General features: G+C 45.0%; 1 protein-coding gene across 1 annotated transcript in view; it reads right to left on the bottom strand.

The window, feature by feature from the left end:
- The window catches only part of LRIG1 (leucine rich repeats and immunoglobulin like domains 1), a 115,030-nt gene extending 100,642 nt beyond the window's left edge, over positions 1 to 14,388 (bottom strand). Inside the window, exon 1 of the mRNA XM_061396443.1 lies at positions 13,484 to 14,388. Coding sequence (XP_061252427.1) covers positions 13,484 to 13,701 — 218 coding nt within the window. The 5' untranslated portion in view covers positions 13,702 to 14,388. The remainder of the gene's footprint in view (positions 1 to 13,483) is intronic.
- Positions 14,389 to 19,720: the final 5,332 nt, after the last annotated feature.

Genomic DNA, 19,720 nt, shown 5'->3' with positions numbered 1-19,720 from the left:
GAAGGCTCCTGAACTTATCCCTTTACCCATCAGCTGGGCTCCTAATGGGAAAGCAGAGCTTCAGCACAAAGAAAATGGCCTTTTACTCTTTAAACCTGAACTCCAAACACACTTCTGTGAAGTCCTCCACAAAGGTCAATTAGGAGTAATCACACCTGGAGGGTGAACTTCAGAACCCTTTTCAGACACAATGAACACATGGGATCCTTTCTGCCCAGAAAAAAGTGCACCGAGCCTTAAGAACGAGAGCTGTAGAGCAATAAACAAATACTGATCCAGAGATTCCTGGGCATGTGAAACTGAACAATCCCTACTGCCTTAAGTGGGGAGAAGAGAGACCTGACAAGGATGTGTGAACTTACCTAAGCAGAGAGACTCCAAGATTCCTCCGGGGAAGGACAAGATATAAACAATAAATCCACCAGAACAAGGTCAAGCGAATAACAGAGAGTGTGCCTAATGCTGACAAAAGCTCGTGCAAGGGCGGGAGGACTATTTGGACTATCTCAGAACGCACACGGGCAGAGGCCACGTGTAGGCCAGAAAGGGAGGATGTTGGAAAAAAAAAAAAAAGGAAAGCCTAGTTCTTTGGACTATTTCCTTTAGTCCTAAAGTAGTCCCTAACTCTTGTCAACCTTCCTCTCAAGAAATTCCAAACCACTAATTGTGCCTCCAACTTCATCGCATTTTAGCTGTAGCTCAAACAGGGCTCCAGATTCCCAGAATTAGCTCTACAAGAAAAAAGAGAAAGAAAGAAAGAAAAAAAATCGAAAGCTTCCACCTTATGAAACTGTGTATGACAAAGAATGAGTGGAAGGGAAAAAAAAGTCCAAGACTTTCCACTGAAGGCACAAATGAATTCCACATGATAGAAAGGTGGATATTCAGGACACAGAGGAGAAAAGCTCCCAGACTTGGTGTAACAAATGAAGTCTTTTAAGGAGTTCCATTACGACAAAGATCACGATTTTCAAAACCAGTGTTTGACCAAGTGAGAACCAATGAAGACCCAATGCAGATGGGTAAATTGCTTGACCAGAAAGAGAGAGACCTCAAAACTGCAAAAATCAGGCCCCTGGACTTAGTATGGACATAGTATGACCTTGATCTGATAGGGTGACATAATATGCTGTTGAGTTTCCACCTTGAAAGACACCCTCAAAAGAGCTCCTTGGTAAAAGGGTTAACAGCTCCTCTGATACTCGCAATGTTCCCCGCATGTTGTCAATGGCAAGCCAGCTGAGAGGACAGACGAGGTGGGTTGTCGCTGCCCTTCCTCGAGTGATTACTAGTGAATCTGCTACAGGTGGCTCATCTGGTCATTCACCGACGGCCAGCTTGAGAGGGATGCTGCCTGCAGTGGCCCTAAGAAAAGCAGGGGAGACAAGTGACTGGAAAAACAGGCCCTTGATTTATTTGCCTTTTGTGATGAGATCTTAAAAGGCTAAATCAAAGATTTAATGTAGGTCTGCACCAGCTTCTGTGGTTTTCTTTGGGTTAGTGGGAAAAAGAGGCAATGATCAAATGAAGAAATATGGTGGAGTACATGCCCCCCTTCAGTAACTCCTAAAGGATCACAGGAGGTGCCCTTGTGAGAGTCCCACACGCACACCCTGTTTCCCTTTACTTCCCCGGGGGCATCCAAACGAGGATACCACTCAGAAGCACCAAACATGGAAGGTGACTGAAGTGAGTATCCTAGACACACAGAGTAAACTGACTGATTCTTACCCTTCATTAAGTAGTGTAAGTTTTATTACTTCTTTGTTTCAATTCAGATAGACTCCTATACTTGAAGATGAGCAGCCTTAGAAACCATACATCGCTTTACAGAAAAGAAATGAACTGATCAGATCAAGGTCACACTGCCAAGCAGGGGCAGAACTGGGATAAAGCCCCAAACTTTCCAGATGTCCAGGCATTTTCTCAACCGTCCACACTCCTGCCTTCACAGCTTTAAGACAACTGTTACTTTTTTCCCTTTTAGGTCAATAGTTTTTACCCCTCTTTGGTCCAGAACCCCTTCAAGATGCTTAATGAAAATGTTAGCTCCTTTTTGCCCAGAAAGATGCAGTGAGTTTTGAGATTTCACATACAATGTAGTTCCCTACACTGCCCCCTCCCCTCCCACCTCCCCAAATAATATTTAAGGTCAGCCAGTCTTTATTTTAGGATAGTCTGAAATTCAATATAATTTAATCAATTCACAGTTCTGTTTCAAATGAACTCGTGAAAGGATCCAAAAATCTCCATAGGAGATTTTTCTCTTGGATAAAACACAACCATCGATGAAGCCAAACCACTGTGGCCAAGAGTCCCACACAGACACCAAATCTGAGAAAACATTCAGAGGAATTTGGGATGGGGCAGACTTTAAGAGTTACAAAACATTTCAGTTCGCTTTCTGGATCTCTTCTCCTCCAAAGACGAAAGGAAACTCCATTCCATTTGAGCTGGAGCTTCTGCATCCATCACTTTGCTGGATGGATCAACAACCAACTTCCTGGAAGCAACAAGCTCTTCTGGCTGTTTAGAAGTTTTGCAAGCCCTGGGAGCTTGTGTGCCAGAAACTCACAACAGCCCAGGTGTAGGGAGGAAATCAAGGAAAAAATATTTAATTAAAAATAAAATGAAAACTACAGTGTAGGCAAGATGCATAGTACTGGACCAAGGTCCTGCACAGCAGAAAGTTCTCCTAATTTATAAAATAGAAATTAAACTCACAGTCAGAATTTCTCAGTTTTAAGTGCCCTCCCAGCCTGTAGATCTTTCTTAACCCCTTCGGTGTGTGCTTCCACTTCCCTAAACACAGAATGCCCTGTAAGATGGTATCTAATCAAATACCATATAAATTTTATTAAACTTAATACATGCAAGAATTTAACCGGACCATGTAGGACAGCTTTTAAAACCAACGAACACCACAGGATCCATACAGAATTAGATTTTCACAAACAGAATATGGAAATTATTCCACAGACTTTGATCAAGTGGATTGGTTTGTACTCCCATTCGGACTGCTAATTAGGCTGCAACCAGCATGAAATCCATTCTAAAAGTCTCTCCTAACCAACAAAGTAACAGGCTGCAGAGAAATTAAACTATGCACTTCGACAAAACCAAACCAAACCATTCTGCAGCTACTTGAAGAAAAGCATTTTCAAATCTGTGTGAAGTTTAAATCAAGCACAGAGGGTTCCAGGAACATAGTTCTTTGCTTAGGGGGGATTTTCTTCCAGGGTGCCTCTCACTCTATTTAAAGCAGCCTCAAGTAGCCACAGCTGGAGGGTCATGCTTACAAAGTAAACAATAGTTAACTTGATTCAGACTCACGACTTAACTACAACCAATAGCTAATTACCCCTCTATTAACCAACACTACCTGAAATATCACTTTTTAAATGATCCATTTGGAATTATGCTCTTTCACAAAAGAATTCTCATCAACAATTAACAGCATAGAAGAAACTTCCCAATTAACAGCTACATGGGGAGAGATGAGAGTTCCTCCGAATCACCACATTTCAGGCAAAGGACAATGGGACAAAGGAACTAAGTACCTCTCACAAGAAAGAGACCAAACTGTGTTCTGAGTGCACACAAATTGAGAGAGCACACACTATGTGCTCAATAAACATTCTTTAAAGGTACAGTTTACCAAAAACTCCCTTTGGAAAAACAGACTTAAAACAAATGATTCCTCTCCCCGCCCCAAAAGGCTGTTACAGTTAACACTTCTTTAAATCACATTATAGAGAATAATATATGTAAATTATATCTCAAAAATAAATGTATCTTAATTTTTTAAAACCTATCTATATTTTCAGATGAAGTGATATGCTTGGATTTGCTTCCCCCCACCCCCCCCAAAAAAAACAAAACCATGGGGACAAGTCTATTAAGGCACAGATTAAATAAAAGAGGCCATTATAAATAATAACACAAGTAACAAATGCTGGGGAGGGTGTGGAGAAGAGGGAACCCTGGTGCACTGTTGGTGGGAATGTAAATTGATAGAGTCACTACGAAAACAGTATAGAGGTTTCTCAAAAAATAAAAATTGGGTTTCCCTGGCAGTTCAGTGGTAAAGAATCCATTTGCCAATGCAGGACACATGGGTTCAATCCCTGACCTGTGAAGATCCCACATGCTGCGGAGTGACTAAGGCCATCCGACACAACTACCGAACCTGTGCTCTGGGTTCAGGAGCCACGACTACTGCAACTACTAAAGCCCAAGGGCGGTCCTGTTCCACGACGGGAAGCCACCACGATGAGAAGCCCTCGCACCCCAACTAGAGTGCAGACCCACTCATCACAACTAGAGTAAAGCCTGTGTAGCAACGAGACCCAGCATAGTCATAAATAAATAAATTATTTTAAAAAGCAAAACTAAAAGTAGATCTACCATATGACCCAGCAATCCCACTCCTGGGTATAAATCCAAAAAACAAACAAAAAGACTAATTAAAAACGATACAAGCACCTCAGTGTTCATACTAGCATTATTTACAACTGCCAATACATAAAAGAACTTTAGTGCTTATCAACAGACGACCAGATAAAGAAGATGTGATGTGACATCCACATATATATGTAAAACGGAATACTCAGTTCAGTTCAGTCGCTCAGTCATGTCCGACTCTTTGCGACCCCATGAATTGCAGCACGCCAGGCCTCCCTGTCCATCACCAACTCCCGGAGTTCACTCAGACTCACGTCCATCGAGTCAGCGATGCCATCCAGCCACCTCATCCTCTGTCATCCCCTTCTCCTCCTGCCCCCAATCCCTCCCAGCATCAGAGTCTTTTCCAATGAGTCAACTCTTCGCATGAGGTGGCCAAAGTACTGGAGTTTCAGCTTCAGTATCATTCCTTCCAAAGAAATCCGGGGGCTGATCTCCTTCAGAATGGACTGGTTGGATCTCCTTGCAGCCCAAGGGACTCTCAAGAGTCTTCTCCAACACCACAGTTCAAAAGCATCAATTCTTCGGCACTCAGCCTTCTTCACAGTCCAACTCTCCATACATGACCACTGGAAAAACCATAGCCTTGACTAGATGAAACTTTTTGGCAAAGTAATGTCTCTGCTTTTGAATATGCTATCTAGGTTGGTCATAACTTTCCTTCCAAGGAGTAAGCGTCTTTTAATTTCATGGCTGCAGTCACCATCTGCAGTGATTTTGGAGCCCCAAAAAATAAAGTCTGACACTGTTTCCCCCTCTATTTCCCATGAAGTGATGGAATACTATTCAGTCACAAAAAATGAAATCCGCCATCTGAAGCAACACGGATGGACGTGGACGGCATGAGGCTAAGTGAAATAAGTCAGACGAAAAGACAAGCATTATATGCTATCACTTATATGTGGAATCTAAAAAAATGCAACAAAGTCGTGAACATAAAGAAAAAGAAGCAGACTCACATACATCGAGAACAAACTAGCGGTTACCAGCAGCAGACGGAGGGGGCATCAATGCCTTTTCACCCAGCTTGAAGTGCTAAAGTTGGGGGTACCAATGAAGAGCACAGTGACTACAAAATTTGGAAATAAAGTGAGATTATCCATTCCTTAGTTCTAAAGTGCTTGATTCTTCTCACTGTATATCTAACAGGCCATCATCAAGTAGGTAATCCAGTGAGGAAGAATTTTATCAGTGCAATGTACGCCCTGACCAAGATAAGTGTGAAATTACTGGAACAGCAAATTATAAACGGGTGGTAGGAGCAAAGGACAGGAAGAGGAGGTGGGGGTGGAGGTGGGGGGACACCTCCTAAACACTGTATAATACAGTCTTAGAAGATGAAGTTGTGTGATTTGTTTTTAATCAGCTAAAAAAAAAAAAAATTAACTCTCCACTATCTTGTTTCTCAACATTTAGGTAATTCTGTTGCAGGACAGAACCTCACTCCTCTCATTCATTTTCTTCCCAATAATAAGAGACCTCAAGAAAAAAAAAGTGCCCACAGATCATAAAAGATTAGAGACTTGGGCACCATAAAAGTTTAAAGAATAATCAATGCAAAGTGCTTCAAAAGAAGACAGGCCATGCTTTCTTTAAACTCTCTGAAGGCCACCTTTTGCCAAAATAAACTGAATGAGCAGTGATTGGAACCTGCATCCTGGTTCATAAGGAAACCAAGATGTATTAGGACTTATGGAGATGAACGGATTGGTTGTTCACACAATAGGCTTTACCGGTTATTCTAGATTAAATAGTAATAAAGACGCAAACAATCGTAGCCGTTCATGTGGGCAAGGCTGTGAATCACGGTCTTTCACGGGGGAAGGGAGGCAGGTACAGGTTCAGGGGCAAGAAAAGCAAACGGCTTTTCAGGTGGCATCCTTGCCAGATTCCATGGATGACCCTTTGCTCAATGACCATGTCCCCTACAAAGTCACTACACAATGGCAGACAAACCAAACAAACAAAAAATGTCCGAGATCTCCAGCCCTGTGCAAATCACCCCACAATCATCTCCCTTCACTCTACCTCCTCCCTCAAACATTTCCAAAGAGAAGTGGGCACAGCAGAGGATTCAGCCAGCCCCAGAGTTCGTAACCTAACCCTTGTTTGGAAGACTGCACCTGCATGTTTCCAGGCAATTGACCGAGCTTCTCAGTAGGGCTCAGTTTCAGTGAAACCCTGAGAAATAATAGGATAAAATTATTAGTTTAAGGGCCTCTCACTTCTCAGCCTCCTTCCCATACCCCACCTCCCAAGAGGGTAATGCTCAATAGACAGATGTATTTGCACAACTGGAATACATTTATAAACTACCTCAATCATTTTTTGCTAATTGCATAATTTGTATAATTTTTTGCAACTGTTCACAGAGTCCCGCTTGAATTTGTCTGAGCTTCCCTAGGGTACACAAAGCTTCACTGTATCCATATCACCAGAAACTTTATGGCAGAAGGCCACTTGGGGTCTGAGCCCTGCCACCTGCTCCCAACAAATGAGATCTTCATGTCAGAAAAGCACTCTTCCCAGGAAGCCTCTGTCACCAGGAACTCTGACTTGGAGAGACCAGCCATGCCACAAGGGGATACAAAACCTGTTAATGGGGGGTCTTAGCCTCCGACCTGTGCTCTGAATCATCAGCAAGGTGACTGACCCACACTGGATTAGGCTGAATACACGTATCGCCTAACTCTGTCTTCATAGCACCTTAAGGTAGAATACTATGATTGCTTCTTTTAGAAACAAAGGGAAGAGTTTCACCACAAATCACACACACAGCTGTAGGGTGGCGGAGCCAGGAATGGACCCTAGAAATAATTTCCAATCTCATCATCACTACTCTGGAGTGAATGGTGAGTACTGGGTGCCATCAGCCGGGAAGAGGCATCCAAATCATTACCAGAGAAGAATAAAGGAAGCTTTTTTTTTTTCATCCGCTCTTTCCTCCATCACTAACCCAACCAAGACCTGAGGAACAATCGGGCATCACATGCCCAGCTACAAGACAAAGAGAAGAGCTGAAGGCAGGACACCAAAAGCACGAAATCCAGGGGAACAGGGAAGCAGCTTTTTAAAAAACAGAGTGACTTTTATAAGTAGACTGGGTCTATAGCTTGTGTTTTAGAAGATTATGCATAAAGTATATTGAAATCACACGTAAAGTACTAAATTATATAAAACATATTAGTAGGCAAATGTATAAAGCATAAAGCCTTTGGATAAGAAAAATTCATAAGCATACCCCCCCAAAACCCTATAAACCAGGATACAAATTAGCAACTTTCAATCAGACCATAGACAAACCACAAGTTACATTTTTTCTATAATCCTTATTTAACTACTCATTTTGCTTCATGGCAACAGTGGTCCTGTATCAGGTTCTTCAATAGAAAATTTCTCAGTCTACTCATATAATTGGCCAATTAATAGGTAAGTCTGGACTGCCATTTTAAACCCCACAGTTATATAGAAAAAAATAACTCCAAGAGGGTTAACTATTGTGCAAATTTTTACCTCTGGTCTCCGAAGTCCTATTTCTCTGGGGAAATACGAACAGATCTGAGTTTTTGACAGATTCCCATGCTTTAACATGAAACAAACGCAGAAGACAACCACATTACTGACACACACTATGAACTGAAGCCAGGGCGTAGATGGAATGGACCATAGGCTCAATGCCATGCCTAAGTCGTTCACCACCACCACTAACGGTCCCTCAATTTCCCAGGAAACATTGGGGATTTTTAGATGTATTTCCCCTTCCCTGCCTGGGAATTTTCCTCCTACCCCTCCTCCTCCTGTCTCAAGACAATGCCTCCAGCCTTTGAAACTGCATCCATTGTAAACAGCTCTGAATATTAACAGAGCCCAGAGTTCTACTCTAAAAGACCCCCAGGGTTTCAAATTGCAGTTGCTGAGAAGGAGAAAGGTCCCCAATGAGTAAATATCACCAAGCTCATTCACAAGTCATTGAAAATCAGGCTTGCTCATGAAACTTGGTCTTTAAACCTATGGGCTAAGTCAGAGGAATCCCTCTGAGTTTTAAACCAGAGATACTGGTACAACCAACATCCTTGACTGCTTATAGCAACTTTCAGTTCAATGAATCCCTTCAGCGGATTTCCCTCTGGTGGATGTCACTTTTGAAATAACCAGTGGCTATTTTAAACCACCTCCTTCCCCAGATAACAGACCTCTGGGCTGCAGCAGGTGCAGAGAGCCAGGCTGGGAGTATTGTTAAGTTGCACAAAACCCTAGCGGCTCTCTTGCATTCCTGTCCTCCCTGAAGAGAAGATGCTGAAAAGGCTTTGCACCAGGGAGACACCTCTGCAGAACGGGGGAGAGGCCCTTGCATTGTGAGCATGGTGTCTGAGGGAGTGTAAGGTCAGCCAGAGGTCATCCCAACGTGCTCAGAGAAGGCTGCGTTGGGGAATTCAGGCCTAGGCATTAATAGAAAGTGAGAGAGACTTACAGCCTCTGGGGCAGGGCTGGAAGTCCCGTGGAGCTGGACATCCACTGGGACCCAGATCTGATTACTCTGCACAGAATCGTCATCCTTCTGGAGATGAAGAAGTACTGCCCACAATACATTCAAAAGTCCAAAAGTCCAAAGGTGACCTGATGTAAATATGAAAAGAGATGAGCATGCTTCTTTTTATAACTGTCCTTTTTTAAAGGGGGGCAGGAACAGCCCTGACATACACTACAGGCAAGAGACACCTTGGGCTTTGGGGTCTCTGGGCACTTCCTAATTTCAGTCCTGAAAACTTAGATTTTATGACCATAATTTTGTATCAAAGGGACTTAAATCCTGTGCCTAAAAAAGGCACCCAATTTCATTCCCCTGACTTGCCCTTATTCAAAAAAAAGTGTCAGATAACGTAAGGGATGAAGGGTTCCCAGGTGGCTCATTGGTAAAGAATCTGCCTGCCAAGCAGGAGATGAGAGTTCGATCTCTGGGTTGGAAGATTCCCTGGAGAAAGACATAGCAACCCATACCAGTATTCTTGCTGGGAAAATTCTATGAACAGAGGAGCCTGGCGGGCTACAGTCCATGGGGATGGAAAAAGAGTTGAACACTACTTCGTGGCTAAACAACAACAACATATCAGATAGGTGCTCCATCATGTAGAGGAGGTGAAGCCAGGCTTCTGACACTTGAAAAGGACTCTGAGCTCAGGCTAAAGTTCCCCCAAACTTTAAAAGCACTTGCACTTCTCAGATTTTCTCTCTGCCATAACCCTGTGTTGGACAGGCTTCCTCTTCAGAACAAACCTCTGTCCATCCCCACGAATTGGACGTTCATGGTCTGCTGAATTCTTTTAAGTGGTAGAGACAGAAAGAGGAAAATGGGCAGAAAGGAAGACCTCAGGGCAATCCAGACCATTATCTACCTCTTAACACACACACACACACACATGCACACGCACGCACACGCGTGAATCTTAGCTTTGGTTCTGGAACAATTTGGTTATACGCACTTTAGATCTAATTTGCATAAACAGGATGGAAACTATTTTCCAAACCCTTAATTCATAACACCCTGCACACCTGGGCCTTCCAGCACAGCTGTAAAATTTGAAAGACAAAGGCTCTCTTTGCTCCCCAACAACAATGGGAACCACCATGGGGCTTGCGTTTTGTTTTCTAATATAATCCTAAATACCACTTAGGTGCCCAAACTGACAAAGAAGTTCGACTGAGTCCCCTGGGTTTGGTACTGCAAATAGGTAGGGAGACAAAACACAAAGAGAACCAAATCAATACATTTGTCTTAATGTGACTCAGAATGACCACACTCGGTGACCTTTAGGGAACGTCCTTGCATTCAAACGCCTTGTCATCTTCCCTCCAAGCAGAGAATCAGTGGTTCCTCCTCCAGGGCCTGCCTGCCTTCCTATCACAGTCCCATTAGCTCATCATTGAGCTGCCAGACCCTGTGAAAAAACAAAGCTCTGCTCAACTTTATGCCACAGACAAGAGTCGAAGGTAAATTGTGTTTAATGCATCTTAAACAGCTTCTGAAGCCATACTCCCCAAGGCAATTTCAAAGAAAGAAAACATCTGAGTTCTAAGAAGTTCAAAGTCTTCTAAGGTTCTGGGAAGTTTGAAGAAAGCTTGGCAGAGCTGGGAGCTATTTATGAATGTGCTGGTTGGACTAGGCCGTTCTCACCTACGTAATGGGATGGCAGACTCAGTTATGGCTCGACTACTACAACTATAAGTTATTGTGTTGAATAAGTAATCCTCAGGCCCCAGGAACGAACATATTTTCCCTTCTCCCAGCCCTTTTCCAGTTCTGTTATTCCAACTGCATTTACATCCACTATTAAGGAGTTTTACTTTCCTTATGCGAGGCTTAACAGCAACTCCAAAATTAGATGCACTGTTTACAAAAGCAAAAAAAAAAAAAAAAGTTCCATAAAGCCACAGGTCCCCTTCTATCTCAAACCCACAGCCTGAAATTGAACTAGCTGCAGTAAATCTAGTTCATGGGGTTATAAACTAGCTCAACGCACTTTCTAGACACAATGGACTCAGAGGGTGTAAAGTTGGTGAAGCTATAACGTATTTTATTATATATATAGACAGAGACTTTCTCCCCTCAAGTCTTACTGAATCATAGCCAGGAATATAAAACATAAATATCCTGATGGAAAATTCAGAATTAGACTAAGGACTTAAATGGAGAAATGTGAAGTCTGGGGGAGGAGGGGGAAAATATTTACCTAATTGTTCTTTAATCAGAAGAAAAACAAACAAACTTCACAAACATTTTTTCAAAGGACACACATTTCTGTACTGAATACTGTATTGCCACATACTAACCAGAGGCCATACTACTCACTTAAAATCTAATCAGTTAACACCATAATCAGTATAATCAAGTCTCCCGAAGTTCAAAATACCCAGTTTTGTATTCACTGATCATTAAAGGTGTTGGGAAAAGAGAAAAGGCTGAAATTTTAAAGTTATTTATGACTGATGAAATGTCACTCTTTAGGCAACAAAAGCCCCCCAAACAATCAGTAGTTTTGCTCCAAAAATTAAAGGGCAAGGCAAAGAGGATCTTGTGGCCATAGGAAAGTGGAAACAAGAGGACACCCTGTCCTTGCCAGGAACCCACCACTTCTGAACTTAGTGCCTTGCTCATGACACCACCGACACTGACATTGAGAGTCACTATTCCAACAGGTGGACACTTAAGCAGCTACTCTGATTAAAAATTAAAAAATTAAAATTAAAAAAAAAAAAAGAAACTACTTAAGAGTATGTAAAGGAAAACCCACAATACCCCAGACTGCCCCAGCTATATACAATATACCGAATGGCAACTCTGGGGTCTACCTCCCATTAATTTACATGGCCACCACCTGTGTTTAAACCCCACCACCTGACCACTGGTTTTTCCTAAGTCAGGGAATTCCAACGCAGCAGCAGAACACTGAAGAGAAAAGCTGTGCATAAGGGTCGAGTTTCACACCTGCACAGGATGGGTCGCTAAGCAGTGTGGAACATTAAGAGATCTGTGCCCCACTCTAAGAGACACAGGATCTTCACATTGGAAAGGAATTAACTTCTTTCCCCTTATGGCAGCCTGAGTCTCAGACCACATGTTCTTACATCAAGCCACAGGTGTTGGTTAAAACTGGTGTCACCAGTTTTGTTTCTCTTTTTGAAGAGTGAATGTCATGCCTGAGGTTACTACTGTGACTCTTGTATGTTCTAGGAAAGATGTCCAATTATTCAACTCAAAAGCACACTATTCAAGCTAGGCCTCTTCTGGAAGGTACTAACAGTTCTGCAGAGATGCTAATTTTGATAACTGGGCAGGATTTTGACTCATGAAGCAGATTTGTTAGAAATTTTAAAAGGTTATGACATTCTGCCATGTTTACACAACTCCGTATTTGTGTTTTCCTGAGAAGTGGCCCACCAAGTCCCAATAGGTCAAAATCCTGACAGCACAGAGAGGAGCCTCTTGCGGGTTAACACACTCTGCTGAAATCAGAGTCTGGCACCCGAGTCTCGCACCCTCTCCCGAAGTAGCACTACTCCAAGACTGATTTGCACCATTTATAGAGGAGAAATGCTACAGGGTGGGCCCCAAGATGCACTGGATCGGCAAGCCCTAGGAGTTCCCTAGGGAGCAGACAGGAAGGATCTGGAATACAGTTCCCTAAGATGCCAACCAGGGGGGAAAGGACCAACTTCCAGCAGTCCCAGATCTCCAGGAACTCTCAGAGTCCCCTAACTCAACTCGGGGAGTCCTCCAGACTTCTGCGGGGGGCCAGAGCCAAGTCAGGCCACCAGTCTGGTGGATGAGGAGGCGGCCACGCACACTCTCACTAATAAATGATGTAAATGGAAGACTGGAGCCAAAAGTCACCTTCATTCATTACCCACTGGAAGGCCGAGGATCTCAGACAAGAGAGGCGGATTACAGGAGAGGGAAAACAAAACACTCGCGGACCCCCAAACTTCCTCACACTCTCCCCTCCAGATGTTTCCCGCTCTCCACCCACACATACACCCTTACCTCCTGACTCTTCACTCACACACTCTTACCTCCACACTCCCACCCACTCACCAACTCCCAGATGGCCCTCACCAGCCACGCTCACTCACCTCCAGACCCCCACGACACTTTTTCTTCTCCAGAACCTCAAAACCCACATTCGCTCACCTTAAGACCCCAAAGACCCACGTTCGATCTCATCCTTCCCTCCACGAGGTACACTTCCCGCCTTAAGACCCCAAAGACCCAAGCTCGTGCACCTCCACACACTCAAAGAGGCTCACACTTTTCCCATCCAGACTTCTTCGCACGCACAGGCTCCTCCAGATCCCCAAGGACCATGTCACCACTACAATCCCACACTAACAGTTTTGCAGCTCATTCAAACCTGACACACACGCAACTCAATGCGTAGCCCCTTTTCGGAGAAGCACCCTAGCCGTCCCGTCCGCAAGTGACAGCCCCCCGGGGCGCGAGGAGAGCGTAAAGGGCGGCACTTACAGACTCCGCGTCCAGGCGGGCAGGTCCCCTGGCAGCGCCGCCAACCCGCGACCGCCGCAGTCCAGATAGTCCCCAGCGCAAGTGCAGGCGGCGGCGCAGGGCGCCCGCGGGCCGGCTGTGGCCGATGCGGGCTCCAGCTGAAGCAGCAGCAGCAGCCAGAGGAGAAGACAAGGCGAGCGGCGCGGGGCCCCGAGCGCTCCGCGGACCGGCCGCGCCATCTTGTCTGGAGCGCGCAGCGAACTCCCTGTGCTAGGGCTGCGAAGTCCGGGGCGACCGCCGGCACGGGCGGGCCTGCGGGAGCTCCGCTCCGCACTAGGCTCAGTGCCGGGGCATAGCTGCCAGCACAAGTTCTCTTTGCGGTAGCGACTCTGGCGCTCAGGGGGCCCCTGGTGCCTGGGCTACTCTGCAGAGCCCGGAGGGGGCCGCGAACCCCGCGCCCATCCGGGCCGACCCGTCCGTGCTCGCTGCGAACCCCACGGAGCCCAGCAAACGGTGCTTGGCTGACGCTCCTCGTTCCCCCGCCACGCTCCTGGCCGGGCTTCGGAGTCCCCGCGCACACCAAGTGCCGCCGCCGCTGCGAGCAAGGAGCTCCGGCTCACAGCAGAAGCTCTGCGCCCGTAGGCATATTCCTCGCGGCTCCAAGCGTCCAGCTGCAGACTCCGGGCTGGAAGACGCGGCCACCCCCGCAGTGCTCCAAGGGCCCGGTGCGCCTAGCTGTCCCAGCGCCTCAGGCAGAGCGCGCCCGCGCAGTTCCGGACTCCGCACGCTGCTCCGCTTAGCTAGAACCCCGCAGACCTCGCGGCCGAACAATCAGCCTCTCGCCGCTCGCTTCCCCGCGGCCCAGCCCGGGCCGGTCCCGAAGCCCCGCCCCCGGCCGCTCGCCCTCACACACCCCCTGGGCTCAGCCGCCCGCGGCCTCCTGCCGGCCCACGTTGGATGCTTTGCAACAGCGCCCCGCCCCGCCCCCGCCTGCTGTTCATTGGCTGCCGGGGTCCACGGCGGCCAATTTGGGCGCCCATTGGAGCGTTCACCATGATCCCGCCCCTCCCGCCTCTCCAGCCACCCCACCCCAGTCTCTTTTCCCACCCAAGGTGTGAAGGGCGGGGGACTGGGAGGAGAAAGGGAGAGTCGGCCTCTGGCTCTTAAAGGAGACTTACTGACTGATGGAGGAGGGGGATGCGCAATGGGGAGAGGGAATAAAAGTATGCCCTCTGGGTGTACGGGAGGAGAAAACTTCGGTAAAGAAGGCAATGCCCCCGCTTTGGAGAGTTCTGGCCTCAAAGTTTTTTTCCCTCCTTCCAGTCTGCAAACAGGGCCGGCGACTTAACGTTTACACCCATTTTCCAGATGTATGCAGATTTAAAACTTCACTAATCTACTGCTGGGGGCATCTTTAGTTATTTTATTAGGGGTGACCGTCTTCCTCTCTCACAACCGGGAGCTCTTTTCAGCTCCTGACTTGTTCCTGACCCCTTAAATTTAGCAATATGTCCTTGATTACCAAAATGAAAGTGTAATGCGTGCAGAAACCGAATCTGAAAGGTGTACGCAGTCCCACCTCCATCCCCACCCTCTGCCCTGGTGAGCTGAAGGGTTATCCTGGAAACACTCCAGCCTTCGATATAAAGGGGTTGCTTTGTTTGTTTAAATCACAGCCTTTTAAAACCAGTTTTCAAGAAGCTATACATCAAGAACTCCTAAGAGACAGAATAAAAAGAGAAATAATAATTCTTACAAAGTTACTAACTTTGGCTCCTACTGGTCCGAGCGTAGTAGCCAAGTGTTAACGACTGCGCAAAGAGTAAGGCAGGCACTCCGCTCAGGGGGGCGCGCGCGAGCGCGCGCGCGCACACACACACTCACACAGAGTGAAAAAGTTACAAGATTAACACATCAAGATACAGCTGCTCCTATCGGCGTTGTGGTTTGCTAGTGTCTCATGTCCCTTCCCAAAAGTATGCAAGTTTCTAACATAACTGCACACTTTGTCAGGAAAATTAAGTGAGTCATGTCTGTTGAAAAACATTTGCTCCAGCAACTGAAATCTGACTTCTGTGTTACCAAAAAGAAAGGAAGATGTTCCTCAGAAAGAAAAAAAATTTTTAAGCATTGCTTCATTTTTGATACATTCTAAGGGGCTTCTTTAATTGAGATGTTAAAATTTTCCTCAGTCAAGAAAACTTCTTTTCTTTAACCAAAACTGGGTTTGGGCTTGGTAGTCACGTGGTTGCTGGCTTCCTTTCTTTTTGTTCCCTCCTTCCCCTCTTTATCCTCCTCCAACTTCTACTGATTCACTATGCTATCAACTACTGGTGCCTCCTGTTTTCCTTCCTTCCTCCATTCCCTCCTCCCTGTTTCTCTCTTTCTCCTTCCCTCTCTCTCTGCAAGATCTCAATAGTAATGCCCGAAGCAAAGCACAAATACGTGTGTAAATTAATCCAAATATGATTCCCAAGGAACACTATCAGAAAAAGGCTGTACCAGATCTATTCTACCAAGACCTTAACCAGCTTTTATGTTTCATTTGTGACCCATACTAAACATACACCATCCATATGGATAAGAAGAAATATACCTCTTTGTTACAATGCCTTTCAGTAAAATTATATTAATAAGCAGAAAGACAGAATTTAAAGGACCCTGAATTGGTGTAGTCCTCTATGGCGAGGTTTCTGAAAGTTTTCATGACCAAAGAACACAAAATAGTAATTTAATGCAGAATACCCATGGAGTACTTCCTTAAACAAAGCTATCAGACCTGCCTTGCCCCACCTCTAATGAAACAACACATGCAGCAGAAACAAACTGAACTCATTGAACCCCTTGAGAGGCTGACCTAAAATTACCTTTCACGTTTGTTCCACAATTGGTATTATAAAATGGACATTTATTGTCAAATGTTTTTCCAAATGCTTGTGGGTGCACCTGTGAGATGCTTTCTTGGAGGGTAGGAAGGTTGGACCTGAGAACTGGCAAGGTAAGGATGTGCTCACAAGTCTAAAGCAGCCCCTGTGGTCTGGTTACCACGCAGCCAGAGAGAAGGATTCCAAAACCCAGGAACACTTGCAGGCACCGGGCGCCTGAGCCTTGGCAGTTCCCCTTGTCTACAGCAGAGCATGAAGTCATGTCTGCTCCCCATACCATGTATGGAAGTTTGCCCATATACTAGCAACCTGCTTGTGACTGAAGGGAGAGTGTGGGCTTGGAAAGCTCAGGGGAGAATTCAGCTGTAGCCACAACTTAAAATCACAAAGACCTGAATAACAACAAGGGCAAGTTTCTAAGGGAGTCTCTGTCACTGCTTACAAAAAAGCAGTGGTCTACTAAGCACGGAGCAACAGCTGATTTGGGCATTGTGGGTCCCATTTTCCTCCATTGCCACCTCCTCAATTTTAAAGTTACTCCTTGAAGGGGGTCATTCAGGAATTTTTAGGCTTTCCACTTCGTTTTAATCCACCAGAGACCAAACGCTAGGACCAGCATAGACTCAAATCGCCCCTCCCATCCCAAATCTCTGAGGGATTCTCTTAAATACAGCAGCTGTAGCAGTTAATCACCCTAAACTCACTGAAAGAGACAAACCCCAAATCTAAATAGCCTGAAATCACCAAGCAGGAGAAAAGCAAATGACAAAATAACAAGAAAACAGATTGACCACATGGATTTGTTTTAAGAAAACACAAATTCCAGGAGACTGAATTGGGGCAGTTTATGACAGTTCTAGGTGGCGATAATTGGTGTTCTTAAAGAATGCTAGATTCAGACGTGCTTTCTGACTGTGAGAAGAGATTTTACACTATGTTCAGTACATTCAAAGAGCACCAGGGCTGTATTCAGAAGACCTGGATTCTAGCCAAGACCTGTTACCCATGAAACCTTCGCCCAGTCATTTCCTTTAAGCCTCACTTTTCTCAAAAGGAAAACAGAAAGAATGGTACTTCTGACCCAGTGCTAAGACAGTTAGGGAACGATCTGTTCTGATATAGGACCTGGGGGACTTTGGGCCTATATACATAGAAGACTGATTTTTAAGGTATTACTGAATTTTAAGTCTGAAAAAAATTGAGCGTGCAGGTACATACCATAGATGGAGTATCTTAGTAGTTGCTTAGTAGTAGCACAGAGGGTTTCCCCCCCAGGCAGGCCACAAAGGGTTAATAATTACCTATAAAACCCCTGAAGACTTGCAGGGTGATGACAGCCCTGCTTTGAGCCTGTTTTGTATCTCTCTTCCAAGGAAAATAAAGCTGTGTACTCATTAACTCCTTCCTCACAGTAACTGTGTCAATGAGACAGGTAGAGAAGGGGACAGGAAGTCAAGGGATGGAATATGAGAAGAGACAATTTAGAGATTTCTCTGTCCCATCCCAATTTTTCCCTTGGTGGAAGTGCGGAGATGTATACTTTATTGTACATTCTCTGGCTACTGAAATATTCGTTAATGCCCCAAAGGGTGCCAGGCTGCAGTCACTGCATTTCCATAGCAAGAATGGCTGTTGCCTGAAATTCATCTGTCCCCTCCTGCTCCTGCAGAGCAGAATCCACCAGGGGCCCCAGACCACTAGAGTCCACCTTCTAACACAAACTAGACCCTGTATGTTTGACCCTGCATCATGGATCTGCCATTTTAACAGGTTCACTGAATGACTAAGAAAAAGCTTTATGAAAGCTAGGAGCATTTAAAAATTTTGAGATTCTGGCATGAGGATCAGTGTAAGATGCAGCCTGTCTGCTCCATTGATGAAGAGACGGCTAATTACATCATCACAGAGGCTGTAACTCTCACCACCAATCTGCTGCCTTCCCAATTATCACTTGCAACCACACATGACAGAGGAGAGGGGCGGGAAATCGAAGTTTATGCTTTACTGCCAGAAACTCAAAAGCAACACCTCAATGTATATAAAGAACAGCACATTTATCATGTTATAATAATAATCTTCATGAAGTCATATACCTTATATTTTTCAACGGAAGGTCACATCATAACAACAGCTGTCATTTACAGAGCACTTATTCTGTGTCTGTCCCTTGGCAGAGTACTTTACGTACTTTTTTAGTGAGGTAGAAGTTGAGAAAAATGGTCAAGGTTACACAAGCTAATAAGTGACAAGGCCAAGATTCAAACCAGCTGTGAGGACACCAAAGATTCATTATGACATTTGAGTCTTATAAACTCCAAATATGATAATTGTTATTGTTTCCACTTTATAGATGAGAAAGCTGAGGTTAAATGACATGTCAAGGTCCCACAGAGTCAAAAAAAAATAGAACCTTAAATCCATTTCAACCATCATCACACACGCTTTATATTCAGAAAATGTCTTAAGAGATGCTCATGTTGCTTGTTTTTCAAGGATCCTGTGAGAATGGATGAAATTTCTTTCTTCTTCCACAGTGGTGAATCACTTTCCTGAATTTCCTCTCTGATTAATAAGCAAAATATTTTACAGATAAATATATTGGTCTTTCCCCCCACCATACATGGCAGGATTTGTATAATAATAAAGGTTAATCATTACTGACCAGTTACTATGCACTAGGCATTATGTGGCGTTATGGCTTAATTTCACTGAAGTCACCTAAGAATTCTGTGAGATAGGCATTGGAAAGATCATTTTATAGATGAAGACTCCAAGACTCTAGTCAATCAACTAACCCAAGCCATATCCTTGTTAGCGGTTCAGGAATCAAAGCCTCTGCTAATTGACAGATAACTCATCAGAATCACAGTTAACCTGCCATTCCCTCAGCAGTCTCTATTGCAATCATTTCTTGTGTTTATCTTTCCTCCTAGACTGGCAGCTCATTAAGTTCAGAGCCCGAACTTAGCCCAGTGTCAGGCACGTGGTAGGCACGGAGGCAACATTTGCTACCTGACCCTTGCTGCCCCGTGAACAGGGAAGCGTATCAGCAACCCCTTCCATCCACCATCTAATACAGGCTTGCTCTTCTGTTCTGTGCACCAGCAGCATAAACGCAGCTGAGCGTGTCAGAAACTCCAATCTCAGCTCCCACCCAGACCCAGTGGATGGGGATCTGCTTTGAAACAAGGTCCCCAAATGACTCGCTTGCACACGCAAAGTTTAAGAAGTGCCAGGTTGCCTTACACATCCCATATATAAACCTCCTCTGTCTCTCCCATCACTGCCACGAGGACAGACCACACTTAACGTATTTTCATATGCTTATGTGTATATGTTTACATTTTCCATATTTTCACAAGCCCTCAATAAA

Source organism: Bos javanicus, chromosome 22, assembly GCF_032452875.1.
Source record: "Bos javanicus breed banteng chromosome 22, ARS-OSU_banteng_1.0, whole genome shotgun sequence".
NCBI classification, from domain to species: Eukaryota; Metazoa; Chordata; class Mammalia; order Artiodactyla; family Bovidae; genus Bos; species Bos javanicus.
This window is presented reverse-complemented; position numbering and strand designations above follow the sequence as displayed.